Source organism: Elephas maximus, chromosome 6 (assembly GCF_024166365.1).
Source record: "Elephas maximus indicus isolate mEleMax1 chromosome 6, mEleMax1 primary haplotype, whole genome shotgun sequence".
Taxonomy (NCBI): domain Eukaryota; kingdom Metazoa; phylum Chordata; class Mammalia; order Proboscidea; family Elephantidae; genus Elephas; species Elephas maximus.
Genome location: NC_064824.1, coordinates 30,487,667 through 30,501,606, shown reverse-complemented (window position 1 = coordinate 30,501,606; position 13,940 = coordinate 30,487,667). Strand labels below are relative to the sequence as shown.

At 36.9% G+C, this 13,940-nt stretch overlaps 1 protein-coding gene across 4 annotated transcripts in view; it reads left to right on the top strand.

The window, feature by feature from the left end:
• ZRANB3 (zinc finger RANBP2-type containing 3) overlaps positions 1–13,940 on the top strand; it is a 254,774-nt gene that overhangs the window by 129,476 nt on the left and 111,358 nt on the right. For all 4 annotated transcript variants that reach the window (XM_049889231.1, XM_049889233.1, XM_049889232.1 and 1 more), the window contains 2 exons: positions 1,775–2,006; positions 3,708–3,793. In XM_049889231.1, coding sequence (XP_049745188.1) covers positions 1,775–2,006; positions 3,708–3,793 — 318 coding nt within the window. The remainder of the gene's footprint in view (positions 1–1,774; positions 2,007–3,707; positions 3,794–13,940) is intronic.

Sequence of the window (13,940 nt, the reverse complement as noted above, 5' to 3'; positions counted from 1 at the left end):
TGCTTTTTAAGAACCTATACATAGGCCAAGAGGCAGTCATTCAAACATAACAAGGGGATACTGTGTGGTTTAAAGTCAGGAAAGGTGTGTGTCATGGTTGTATCCTTTCACCACAGCTATTCAAACTATATGCTGAGCAAATAACCTGAGAAGCTGGCCTATATGAAGAAGACTGTGGCATCACGATTGGAGGAAGACTCATTAACAACTTTCAATATGCAGATGACACAACCTTGCTTGTTGAAAGTGAAGAGGAGTTGAAGCACTTACTGATGAAGATCAAAGACCACAGCCTTCAGTATGAGTTACACCTTAACATAAAGAAAACAAAAATCCTCACAACTAGACCAGTAAGCAACATCATGATAAATGGGGAAAAGTTTGAAGTTGTCAAGGATTTCATTTTACTTCGTTCCACAATCAACACCCATGGAAGTAGCAGTTAAGAAATCAAACAATGCATTGCACTGAATAAATCTGCTGCAAAAAACCTCTTTCAAGTGTTGAAAAGCAAAGATGTCACCTTGAAGACTAAGATGCACCTGACCCAAGCCATAGTGTTTTCAGTCGCCCCCTATGCATGTGAAAGCTGGATGATGAATAAAGAAGACTAAAGAAGAATTGACACCTTTTAATTGTGGTGTTGGAGAAGAATATTGAATATACCATGGACTGCCAAAAGAATGAACAAATCTGCCTTGGAAGAAGTAAAACCAGGATGCTCCTTAGAAGCAAGGATGGCAAGACTATGTCTGATATACTTTGAAATGTTATCAGGGAGATCAGTCCCTGGAGAAGGACATCATGCTTGGTAAAGTAGAGGGTCAGCAAAAAAGAAGAAGACCCTCAGTGAGATGGGTTGACACCATGGCTACAAGAATGGGCTTAAGAATAACAACGATTGTTAGGATGGCACAGGACAGGGCAGTGTTTTGTTCTGTTGTATGCAGGGTTACTATAAGTCAGAACCTACTAGATGACACCCAACAACATATGTTATTTAAATGCTTACATTTAAATTTTCTTAAAGTATTTCCCCTCCATCATTTTTTGTAACATTTTGGTCATATGATTTTTGGTATTATTTTGGAAATACACTCTTGCAAGTAGTGGCTAATATTCTTATTTAAATAACATTTGAAATATCTTAGAAACCACTACAACTCCAGAGTATAATTTCACTACAGGATGTCAGTTGCAGGTAGAAAAAGTTACCTGACATCTTCCACGTATGTAAAGAAGCATAGCATTAGATACACAGCATGCTGCCTCTTTAATGGCTGACTACAGAACAGATAAAAAATGAATGCTATTTCTGTTTTTTTTGCCCTTTTCCATAAAAGCAAAGAGCCTATTTGGATTTTTTCACTTAGCGCAAACAGGTTGTGTTTTCACATTGTGGCAACAAAATACATTATTTCTAGTTTTTATAGGCTGTGTATTTATCATATCATTCATGCTTTTACTGTATGTTAGTGTTGTTTTAGGTTTTATGTGTGATTTGGTATGGCTTGGGAGGTTATTTTGGGGGTCTGGGAATGCTCAAAAAAAAATTTCCCATATAAATTACTGGTAATTTGCTTTACGCTATTTTAGCTTGTGAAGGGTTTTATGGGAACACTTTACTTTCGGATAGCAGAGGAAACCTGTACCATCTTCTCTTGTTTTTCTTCTCTTCTTTCCCCTCCTTTGTATTTCTTCCTAACAGAGTTATGTTGCTTATGATAAATTGGTTACTGAAATATTTTGAAAATACATGGATTTTCTTTTCTAGGAGAATATCGACCAGCAAAGTGACAATTCTGGGTTATGGTCTTTTAACTACAGATGCAAAGACTTTGATAGATACATTAAATAATCAGAACTTCAGAGTGGTTATAGTGGATGAATCACACTACATGAAGTCCAGAACCGCAGCCCGCAGCAAGATTCTATTGCCATTAGTACAGAAAGCCAGACGAGCCATTCTTCTTACAGGAACTCCAGCTTTGGGAAGGCCTGAAGAGGTATTAAAATCCTTATGCTTTAGAAAAAAAGACAACTGAATCAATCAACTGTTTTGTAGCTGATAATTTCAAATTATATGCCTTAAATGCCAAAGGAGGGCATAGGGAATTTTTAAGAGCTTTTAATTAAATATCTCTTTTCCTGTGACTGTTCTTAATTATTCATGTGTAAACCTTAGGCATCCTTGGAAGTATGTATAAAAAATAGTTTTTACCTTTTTTATAAGATTTCATGTTTAGTACAAATTTGCAATATTTTTCACATTTGTGTTCTGTGTTCTTCATCTTTATTTACCCTTGTTATGTCTGTTTTCTAATTTTACATTATAAGCTTCTCAGAATTGGGGCTAAATCCACTTTATTTCTATCATGCCGTACCTACAGAGGAAACCCTGGTGGCATAGTGGTTAAGAGCTACAGCTGCTAACCAAAAGGTCAGCAGTTCGAATCCACCAGCCACTCTTTGGAAACTCTGTGAGACTTCTGTTTGTTCTTCTTTCACTTCAAGATCTGTGTTTGGGAAGCTATGGAGGGACTAGAGCTTATGTGCAGACCTGATCAGACATCTACTTAGAATGGAGAAACAAGGCTTTGCTTGATACCCCAGTTAGCTTTTATTACTCTAAGAAGAGGTAGGTGAGGTGTGGAAAGGAGAAATTATGGATGAGCTTGTAAGTATGAGTGTTTCCTAGGGAGGCCGTGACTGTTAATGAACACTGAATAGTGAATAAAACATGGACTTGGTGTCTTGTAGGATAGTTGTAAGGAAATTAAAGGAAGTATTTCTCTGAAAGTACTGTACCTTGCATCCTGGAACATGGTAAGCGTTCAATATATGTAACCACTAAGCCACCAGGGTTTTCATTCAATATGTAGTAAGCATTATTGTTATTAATTATTAAGCCAAGCCTGGGAAACAGGTATTCTCATCCCACCTCTACCAGTATTACATGTGTTCTGCTTTTGTATTCCACCCTGAAACTCTTCTGAGATACATGTTACAATACTTAGATGTTATTGTTGTTGTTAGGTAATGTCGATTTGATTTCGACTCATGACGACCCTATGTGACAGAGTAGAACTGCCGCATAGGGTTTTCTAGGCTGTAATCTATTTTTTACTCTTTGATTCCTCACTGGAATTTGGCAGTTATATAACGATGTAGCCATCCTCAATTGTTTAATTTTCGCAAAAGGACCTGGTCTTTGGAACCTAACAATCCCAATAAGTGAGGAGTGGGTGTATGTGTAATGTGAACAATATGTATAATATGATCCTATTTGTATGAGTAAAAGTGAATATATGCAAATGATTATATAATCCCATTGCTATTGAGTCGATTCCGATTCATAGTGCCCCTATAGGACAGGGTAGAACTGCCCCATAGAGTTCCCAAGGAGTACCTGGTAGATTTGAACTGCTGACCTTTTGGTTAGCAGTCATAGCTCTTAACAACTATACCACCAGGGTTTCCAATGGTTATATAGGCATAGAGAATATATAGACATATTTTAAAGAAACGTATGGCAATTATCCCTGAAAAATAGGATGGCAGCAATTGGAGGTGGAGAGGAAGGAGGGGCCTTGAGGAAGAAGACATAGATTTTCTTTTTTAATTTTTACTATATTATTAACTGGTTTTCTCGAAGTAATACTCGTTTACATGAAAACAACATATTAAGAACTATTGTTTTGTTACAGCTTTTCATGCAGATTGAAGCTCTCTTTCCACAAAAATTTGGAACATGGACTGACTATTCCAAGAGATACTGTAATGCACATGTCAGGTAAGACACTGTTTTCTGTAAGCTTTATATCAAATATTTACCGGGAACATTAGGCTTTATTAGTCATTCTTTGGTCCAGTGTTTTTCAAACTTGTGGAGTAATTTTTAGAAATGAATTCTTGTGTGAATGACCTATGTATAAAATAAATAAAAGGAATAGATAATGGCAGAGTTTTTCTTTATTTTTTCTTTGACTTATTTTATTTTTGAAATTATTGAATATATTTTTGTTGATTAGATAAAATGCACATTGGACAAATGTGAAAAGTAAGTGTCCCTTCCACTCCTGTCCCTCAGTTGACTATTTCCCTTCCTGATAACCAATTTAAGCAGTTTCTTGTGTGTCATTCTAGAGATAGTCTATGCATAAAGAAGCATATGTGGTTATATATATATAATATTAATTCAGTTTATGTGTACATATATAGTAGCATAATCCACACATTCAGCAGTTTACCTTCTTCACCTAATATATATTGGAGAGCTTTCCATATGAGTCACTGAAAGAGATTAGACAATTCTTTTAAATGCTGCATAGTATTTCGCTGTGTGGGTGAAATAGCCATGCAGTCTATTAATAGATGTTGTTTGTAATATACAGCTGTTACATACAATGTAGCAATAAATATCATTGTACATGTTGTAAGGTAGTGTATTGTAATGGTTAACAGCATGGGATCTGGAGCGAAACCACCTGTGTTTTGTTTTTCACACCCACTACTTAGCAGATGTGTCATTTTAGGCAAGTAACTCTGCCTCCCCATAGCTTTAAGTTTTTCCAGTTCTGAAAGCAGAGGGTAATTTTGCCTGCCTCAGAGAGCACTCAATAATTATCTATTTTAATATTTCATGTCATACACATTGGAATAAATCTGTTAGTTAAATTAATAGAAGTGAATTGCCAGGTGAAAGGGCATGTGCATTTTTGTATTTTATAAATTTTTCCAAATCAGGCTCCACAGAGTCAGCAATTTGTATGTCCACCGGCAGTGTGTAAAGCTGCCTGGTTTCCCCGCACTTTGCCAGCATGTTGAAATATTTCAAACTGTTTTATTCCTGCCAGTCTTATAGTAGTTTTAATACACATTTTGTGTTATTATGCTGTTAAATGCAGCTGAGCATTTTTTCATATATTGGAGATTTATTCGTATTTCCTTTTTTGTCGATTATCTATTCATGTCCTATGGCCTGTCATATTTTTACGTAGTAACATGCCCCTCCTACCTTTGTTTTCCACTTATGTCATCCCCTGCAAGGTGTTTTCATAAGCACCACTATGGCAATTTTTTTTTTTTTTTTTACATGTTGCCGTAAAAAAGTTAGCATAGCGTACTTATGAAAATACCTTGCGGAGGGAGAAATGCGGCTTACAAACCAACCTAGAAGGCACGCATTATTTGTGTAAAAATACAGTACTTTCTGTTAAATTTATTGCCTTTTTTCTTATTGATATATTTAAAATCTTTATGTATTATGGAAATTAGCTTTTTGTGATATGAGTTGCTTTTGTTTTTTCCCAATCTGTGTTCTTCTTTTTTTGTTTCTATAATTCTCTCAGATAACCCCGTGTGGTCATGATGTTCTCATGCTTTTTAAAGGTTTCCAGAGTACAGAGATAGAATCCTTCCAAATTGCTGGTATGAAGCTAGTCTAATGCTGATACCAAAATCGGATAAAGTAGCATCAAAAAAGAAAACTAGACACCATTTCTATCCATAATTGCAGAAACCTCAATATTAGTAAGTAGAATACAGCAATTCATAAAAAGACATAATATATTTAAACTACGTGGAAAAAGAATTCACATCAGGAATGCAAGCATAGTTTAGTATTAGGAAATGTATTAGTATTCTTTGTTGTTGCTAAATGTCCTCGAGTTGGTCCTTAATCCTGATGATCCCTTACACAACAGCAGGAAAGGCTGTCCAGGTGTGATCCATAGGATGTTTTGTTGCTGACTTTTGGAAGTAGATTGCCAGTCCTTTCATCCTAGTTTGTCTTAGCCTGGAAGCTCTGATGAAACCAGTTCAGCGTCGTAACAACACACAAGCTCCCACTGATGGGTGGTGGCTGCACATGAGCTGCATTGGTTGAGAATCAAACACACGTTTCCCTCACAAAGGTGAGAATTCTACCCCTGAATCACCACTGCCCCATGGTAATATAATTAGCCATGTGTTTTCTAGTGCTGCTGTAAAAAAAATTACCACCTGCTGGGTGGCTTAAAACATAGACATTTATTTTCTCACTGTTGTGGAAGCTAAAAGTCTAGTACCAAGATGTCAGTAATACCATGCTTTCTTTAAAGGTTCTAAGGAACAGTTCTTGCCTCTTACAGCTGTTGGTGGTTGCAATCCTTGGTATTCTTTGGGTTGTAGTGTGTCACTCCAGTTTCTGCTTCTGTTTTCTTATGGCCATGTTTCCTCTGTATTTCTGTGTCATCATATACCCTGTGTCTTCACATAAGGATACCAGTCATAGAATTAGGGCCCACCTTTATCCATTATGACTTCATCTTAACTAATTACACTGCACAGACCTTATTTCCAGATAAATCACATTATGAAGTTCCGGGTAGAAACGAATTTTTGGAGAACACTGTTCAACTCAATACACCAGTAATGAATAGAAAAAACTTATTTTTTCATCTCCATATATGCTGGGAAGTCATTTGATTAAAGTTTTTAGTAAATTTTAGGGTTTATACATATATGAGTATGTATTCGAGTACAAGCTTAATATTGAAAAGTCAGTTGTCTTTCTGTACCCAGATTACTAGTTTTAAAATACAATGAAGAAAAAGATCCTGTTTCCAATAACAACAAGAATATACCACTGAAGAATAAACTTACAATGTTGTGAAATCTATAAGTTGAAAACTTAAAAATACAACTGAAGGACATAAAAGAAGATAAAAGCAATACAAAGATATATGCTTTTATTGATGAGAAGACTTGGTATTATGAAGATTTTACTTTTGCCTGAATTTATGTCTATGCATGTAATACATCTAGCAAAAGTTAGAAGGCTTTTCTCCTAAAATCAGAAAGTTGATCCTAAATGTTGTTTATAAATAAATAAATAAAATAGGCAAGAATTATCAAGAGAATTATGAAGACTTGCTGTTGTTGTTAGGTGCCATCCAGTCAGTTCCAACTCATAGTGACCCTGTGCACAACAGAACAAAACACTGCCCAGTCCTTTGCCATCCTCAGAATGGTTGTTATACTTAAGCCCATTGTTGCAGCCACCATGTCAACCCATCTCATTGAGGTGTTCCTCTTTTTCATTGACCCTGTACTTTACCAAATATAATATCTTTCTCCAGGGACTGATCCCTCCTGATAACATGTCCAAAGTATGTGAGACATAGTTCCGCCATCCTTGCTTCTAAGGAGCTTCTGGTCGCACTTCTTCTAAGACAGATTTCTTCTGGCAGTCCATGGTATAGTCAATATTCTTCTCCAACACCACAATTCAGAGGCGTCAGTTCTTCTTCAGTCTTCCTTATTCATTGTCCAACTTTCACATACAAGTGAGGTGATCGAAAACATTATGGCTTGGGTCAGGCGCACCTTAGTCTTTAAGGTGACATCTTTGCCTTTCACCACCTCAGAGAGGTCTTTTACAGAAGATCTGCCCAGTGCAATGTGTCTTTTGATTTCTTGACTGCTGCTTCCATGGGTGTTGACCGTGGATTCAAGTAAAATGAAATCCTTGATAACATCAGTCTTTTTTCTGTTTATCATGATGTTGCTTATTGGCCCAGTTGTGAGGATTTTTGTTTTGTTTATGTTGAGGTGTAATCCATACTGAAGGCTGTGGTCTTTGATCTTCATCAAGTCCTCTTCACTTTCAGCAAGCAAGGTTGTATCATCTGCATAACGCAGGTTGATTAATGAGTCTTCCTCCAATCCTGATGCCCCATTCTTCATATAATCCAGCTTCTCGTATTTGCTCAGGATACATATTGAATACACATGGTGAAATGATACAACCCTGATGCACACCTTTCCTGACTTTAAACCATGCAATATCCTCTTGTTCTGTTTGAACAACTGCTTCTTGAACTATGTACAGGTTCCTCATGAGCACAATTAAGTGTTCTGGATTTCCATTCTTCACCATTTTATCCATGATTTGTTATGAACCACACAGTCGAATGCCTTTGTGTAATTGATAAAACACAGGTAAACATCTTTCTGGTATTCAGTGCTTTCTGCCAAGATCCATCTGACATTAGCAATGATATCCCTGGTTCCACATCCTCTTCTGAATCCGGCTTGAATTTGTGACAGTTCCCCATTGATATACGGCTGCAGCCGCTTTTGAATGATCTTCAGCAAAATTTTACATGTGTGTGATATTAATGATATTGTTCAATAATTTCCACATTTGGTTGTATCACCTTTCATGGGAATAGGCATAAATATAGATCTACAGTCAGTTGGCCAGATAGCTGCCTTCAAGATTTCTTGGCAGAGATGAGTGAGCACTTCCAGTGCTGCATCTGTTTATTGAAGCATCTCAATTGGTATTCCATTCCTGAAGCCTTGTTTTTCTCCAGTGCCTTCAGTTCAACTCGGACTTCTTCCTTCAGTACCATCAGAAAGAGTTGTACATGGACCAATTCTTTTTGGTATAGCGACTAAAGTATTGAAAAAAGGGAAAAGGATTTTTTCCCTTCTTGCACCAAAATAAGCTGTAGATGAATCAAGTATTTAAACATTATTAAGTAAAACGTGGAGGAATTCTTTTATAACTTTAGTAAAGCAATAAAAATGAGTACATTTGACCACATAAAAATTTTTTATACTTTATTTTATTTATTTGTTGTTTGTCGTGGATTGAATTATGTCCCCCCCCAAAATGTGTATATCAACCTGGTTAGGCTATGATTCCCAGTATTGTGTGGTTGTCCTCCATTTTGTGATTGTATTTCTATGTTGAGAGGATTAGGGTGGGATTGCAATGCCACCCTTGCTCAGGTCACCTCCCTAATCCAATGTAAAAGGAGTTTCCCTGGCGTGTGGCCTGCACCGCCTTCTATCTCTCAATTGATAAAAAGAAAGGGAAGCAAGCAGAGAGTTGGGGACCTCATACCACCAAGAAAGTAGTGCTGGGAGCAGAGTGCGTCCTTTGGACTGGGGGTCCCTATGCAAAGAAGCTCCTAATCTGGGGGAACATTGATGAGAAGGCTGCCAGAGAGAGAAAGCCGTCCCTAGAGCTGACACCCTGAATTTGGACTTTTAGCCTACTTTTATTTTTTTGTTTACTGTGAGAAAATAAACTTCTCTTTGTTAAAGCCATTTACTTGTGGTATTTCTGTTATAGCAGCACTATCTAACTAAGACATCGTTGTTAAGAATATACACAGTAAAAGACTTTCTACATGTACCCTTTAGTTGAGTTGATTACTTTCTCCAAGTTGAGTAACCATTCTCTCCCTCAACTTTTCTGAGTTGTTTCTGCCCCATTAATGTAAATTCATTGCCCCCTAAGATTCCTGTCTAATCTTTCAAGTTGCTGTTGTCAATTCGATCTCATGTAGATAGTTCATAAAAGAGATAATGCTCAATGCAAACATTTTTTACTAGTTAAGCTAAACTATTGTTTGATTTTAATAAGACTTCAGGGGATGTTTTTGTTTTAAGGTTTAAACTTTATCTCAGGATAATAGTTTCTATAGTTCATTCAACCTTCATGACTCCAGGAAGTCTGGAGTTTTGGAGAAATTTGAGAATCTGTTCCACATTTTCCCCCCTTTGATCAGGATTCTTCTATGGAATCTTTGATCAAATGTTCAGTAATGGTAGCCAGACACCATCCATTTCTTCTAGTCTCGTGGCAAAAAAGACAGTTGTTCATGGAAGCAGTTAGCCACACATTCCATATCTTTCTTCTATTCCTGACTCTCCTTCTTCCTCTGTTTTTCTGGGCAAATAGAGACGAATTGTTGTAGCTTGACTGCATAAAAATTTAAAGTTTTCCCTTAAGAAAATACCACATACAACCACAGCTACCACGGCCTCCGCCAGACTGAATCCAGCACAACTAGGTGGTACCCAACTACCACCACTAGTAGCTGTGACAGGGATCACAATAGATGGTCCTGGGCAGAGCTGGAGAAAAACGTTGAAGAAAATCCTAACTCACGGAAAAAGACCAGACTTATTGGTCTGACAGAGACTGGAGACACCCAGAGAGTATGGCCCCCAAACACCCTTTTAGCTCAGTAGCGAAGTCACTTCTGATGTTTAGAAAGTAAGAAAAAGAAAAGGAAATTTCACTAAAATGAATCTGCATACCTAGAAGAAGATCAAGATGAACATGTAACTGCTTTCAAAGATAAACCCAGGGAACTACACAAATTGAAACACTGTTTCTTCAATTATTACAATTGCAAAAACTGGAAAGTTTAATAAAACGCTATGTCAGTGAGCATATGAGGAAACACGTAGTCTTACATTATTGAAAGGAATATAATGAGTATACCACCTGTTGAAGACAATTTGGCCACATCTATCAAAATTTTAAAAACACATGTACTTGACTCAGCAATTAATATTTAAGAAGTTTATCCATACAATTGTTCATATGTTTTTTACATGTATGTGTTATGTGCAAATACATGTATATTTTTATACTACATATATATGCATGTATAAAACCACATAGTAAATAATAAGTGGTTGGCAATAACCGAATCAATAGAGGACTAACCAATCAAAACCAAACCAACTGCTGTCAAGTTGATTCCGACTCATAGCAACCTATAAGACAGAGTAGAACTGCCCCATAGACTTGCCAGGGAGCACCTGGTGGATTCAAACTGCCACTCTCTTGGTTAGCAGCTGTAGCACTTAACCACTATGCCAGCAGGGTTTCCATTAGGGGACTAGTTATGTAAATTACAGTACATCCATACAATGGAATAATACACAGTATTCGAGAAGAAGGATGTAATTCTACATGTATTGATAACAAAGATATACTATTTTTATAAAAAAGGAAATTGTTGAACAGTGCGTTATGTCATCTTTTGAATTTTTTTTAAGTGTTTATACACATACAGACTTCCTCTGGATGTACTACCTGGTTGGTTTGGGGATGGGGAAGACGAGACTTCTTTTGCATTTATATCCTGTTGTACTTTTCATAGTTTATACTACATGTTTTCAAAAATTTAATAATTGTCATTAAAAAAGAAAGCCAAAAACACTGGTAATTGCTTGAGTTACAGCAAAAGTGGAGGATATTCTAGCTAATCCTCTGCAGCCTCCCCTGTTTTCCACCCAACTCACAGCCTCTGTTGCTTCTCTGTAGAAGCCGGGGGGCACTGGAGAGCCCAGTTTGCAGGCTGTGAGTTCAACTGTTCAGCCTTAGTGTGAGTACACAACTTGGTGGGGGATTTGTAACAAGAGACCATTTATCAGTGCTGTGTGATCAGTATGTGGGGGAGCGTGGCTTGCATTGTGTTCTGCGTTGGAGCGAATCGCTAGCTATAAGCTCCTGGAGGGCAGAACTCTATTGTTGTGTTCAATGTTATATTCCCAGTGTCGGCCACAGTACCTGCCACATGATATTCAAAGTTTATTGAATCACTGAGTACTAGACCTGTTTTTTTCTTACCATGTAATTCATGACATGGATAATAGCGTTCCTTTGCTAAATTTCATAGGTGGTACCCAAGCTGATGGATTTACTCAAATATAACTTAAAACAGCTCTTGAAAATTGAGGTAGTGTTAAAAAATGAGTATCATAAATATCTTGGAGAAGGATGTCTGGTAATTTAGACATGTGAATGTGTAGGGTTGGACTGAGTGACTTGGTTAGTCTTTCCCAACTCAAAGCCTTTGGTTTTCTTCATCCTGAGTTTAAATCATGAGCAATACAGGGATTCCTCTTACAATGAATGAACTACTAAGAAAAGTTTTCATATAGGTGACGGTATAACATTTATCTTACTACTTCTGTATGAAATAAAAATTTGGAAAAACTAGTATGATTTGGCTAATGTGTATTAAGAAGCTTAAGTTGATATAGTTTTATGACTTGGGGTGAGATAGTTGTATGTTGACAAAAAGTTTTAGCTTCATTTTTTTGGTAACTGTAGAGCTTAGTTAATATGCTAAGATCAGTTTTTTATTATACGGTAAATCCTCTGGCATGCTGGTTTGATCAGAGTCATAATTTGTTAGTCTTTACCAAGTGATTTTTTTTTAGCAATGCATAGAAATAAAAATTACAGTGATCCTTTGATTCAATTCCACAAATTAATGTTCTGACTACTCGGAAGTCAACAGTAGTATCTGTTTTTAACACTGTTAGTTGCCTACCCTCTTTCCTCCTTCTAGACAGAATCCTGATATTGTATATGTGCATATCTATACATATTCATAAGACTCAGGGACAATTAACCCTATATCCTGTTTCACTGGTGTATTCTGGTCAGTCTAAGCCAGTTAGCGTATGGCATGTTACTAGTCTAGGGTTGGTCTTGTTCCAAATATACTGAAGGGAAGGGCTTTATTCCAAGCTTGCATTTGGGATGGATATGAACAAGGAAGCATGTTGCCCCACTTGCTGCTAGCAGCTTTCTTATGATCCTATGAGATACCAGGCTTAGATGAAGCCAGCTCTATGGATGGTATAGTTGAGAGTTGCAAGGCACCTTTGCGTCAGCCAGTCAAGAACTTGTCTGTTATGTGTGGTAATGAATTTCCTTTTAAGCTGTCTTAATTGAGATTATCAGTTCCTAGCAGACCAAAGTCATGGTTACTGATACAGCATTCCTAAATATTCATTTGTTCACATCATAGGCCTGTTTGACATTCTGCTAAGTATTGTTGGGAAGCCCTTAGTCACAATTCTGGTAGGTTATAAATGCCAAAAGTTGGTCTACATAAGACAAACGTATTTACTGAATTTACCTTTTGGCAGATAGAAAAACCTAAGTGGTCAGTAAGCATTTCTTTTTTGGTTTTCTGACTAAGATTTGTCGTACTACAGTAAATGGATATATCTGTCCATTCATTGCTTATTAATGCAAAAACTGTTTCAAAAAGAGATTCCTCTTTGGGAAATGGTTTATGAATGTGGAGATTGTATTCTATTTCCTATTTTCTAAAGAAAGGCATTTCATGATTAATATGTTTTCCAAAATGCTTTTTCTTCCAGGTTCCGTTTCAAAAGTTTTATGTTATTCCTTTATTTCTTTACCTTGAAAACACTATGGTTCTACAGATTCTGATTCAAATATAAACACTTCCTGCCATTTTAAGTTAGCCTGTGGAATATTGCACGTTTTTCTGTGATGTTTTGATTCTGTAAAGGTGTTATTTTCACACTGTACTTTTGCAGAATGCAAATTATGGTTAGTTCTTCAGTTCTGGGCTCATATTTTATACTTGAAGTGTCATGAATGTATTCAAAATAAAGTTAAGTAAAGCTTGAGCAGGAAAATGTAACTTTGCCTTTGTAAAGTTTATTGCATATTGTCTTAGTTATCTACTGCTGCTGTAACAGAAATACCACAAGTGGGTGGCCTTAACAAACAGAAATTTATTCTCTCACAGTGTAGGAGGCTACAAGTCCAAATTCAGGGCATAAGCTCCAAGGGAGGCTTTCTGTCTCAGCTCTGGGGGAAGGTCCTTGTCATTGATGCTCCCCTGGTGTAGGAGCTTCTGAGCAAATGGACACCAGATCCAAAGGATGAACACTGCTCCTGACCCTTCTTTCTTGGTAGTAGGAGGCCTTTCTCCTCTCTGCTCACTTCCCTCTTATATCTCAAAAGAGACTGACTCAAGATACAACCTAATCCTGTAGATTTGAGTCCTGCTTCATTAACATAACTGCCTCCAGTCCTGCATCAGTAACATAATAGAGGTTAGGATTTACAATACGTTGGATAATTACATCAGATCACAAAATGGAGGACAGCCACACAACACCGGGAATCATGGCCTAGCCAAGTTAACACACGTTTTGGAGGACACATTTCAATCCATAATATATACGTAAGTGATAGCAAACAGAAATAAACCAATGCAAATGTGGTCTGGAGATGAGAAATCAAGGTATAGGTAACCAACTACCTGGTTTGATTTGAGAGGTATAAAGTTTTAATCAACCCAAACATGCCA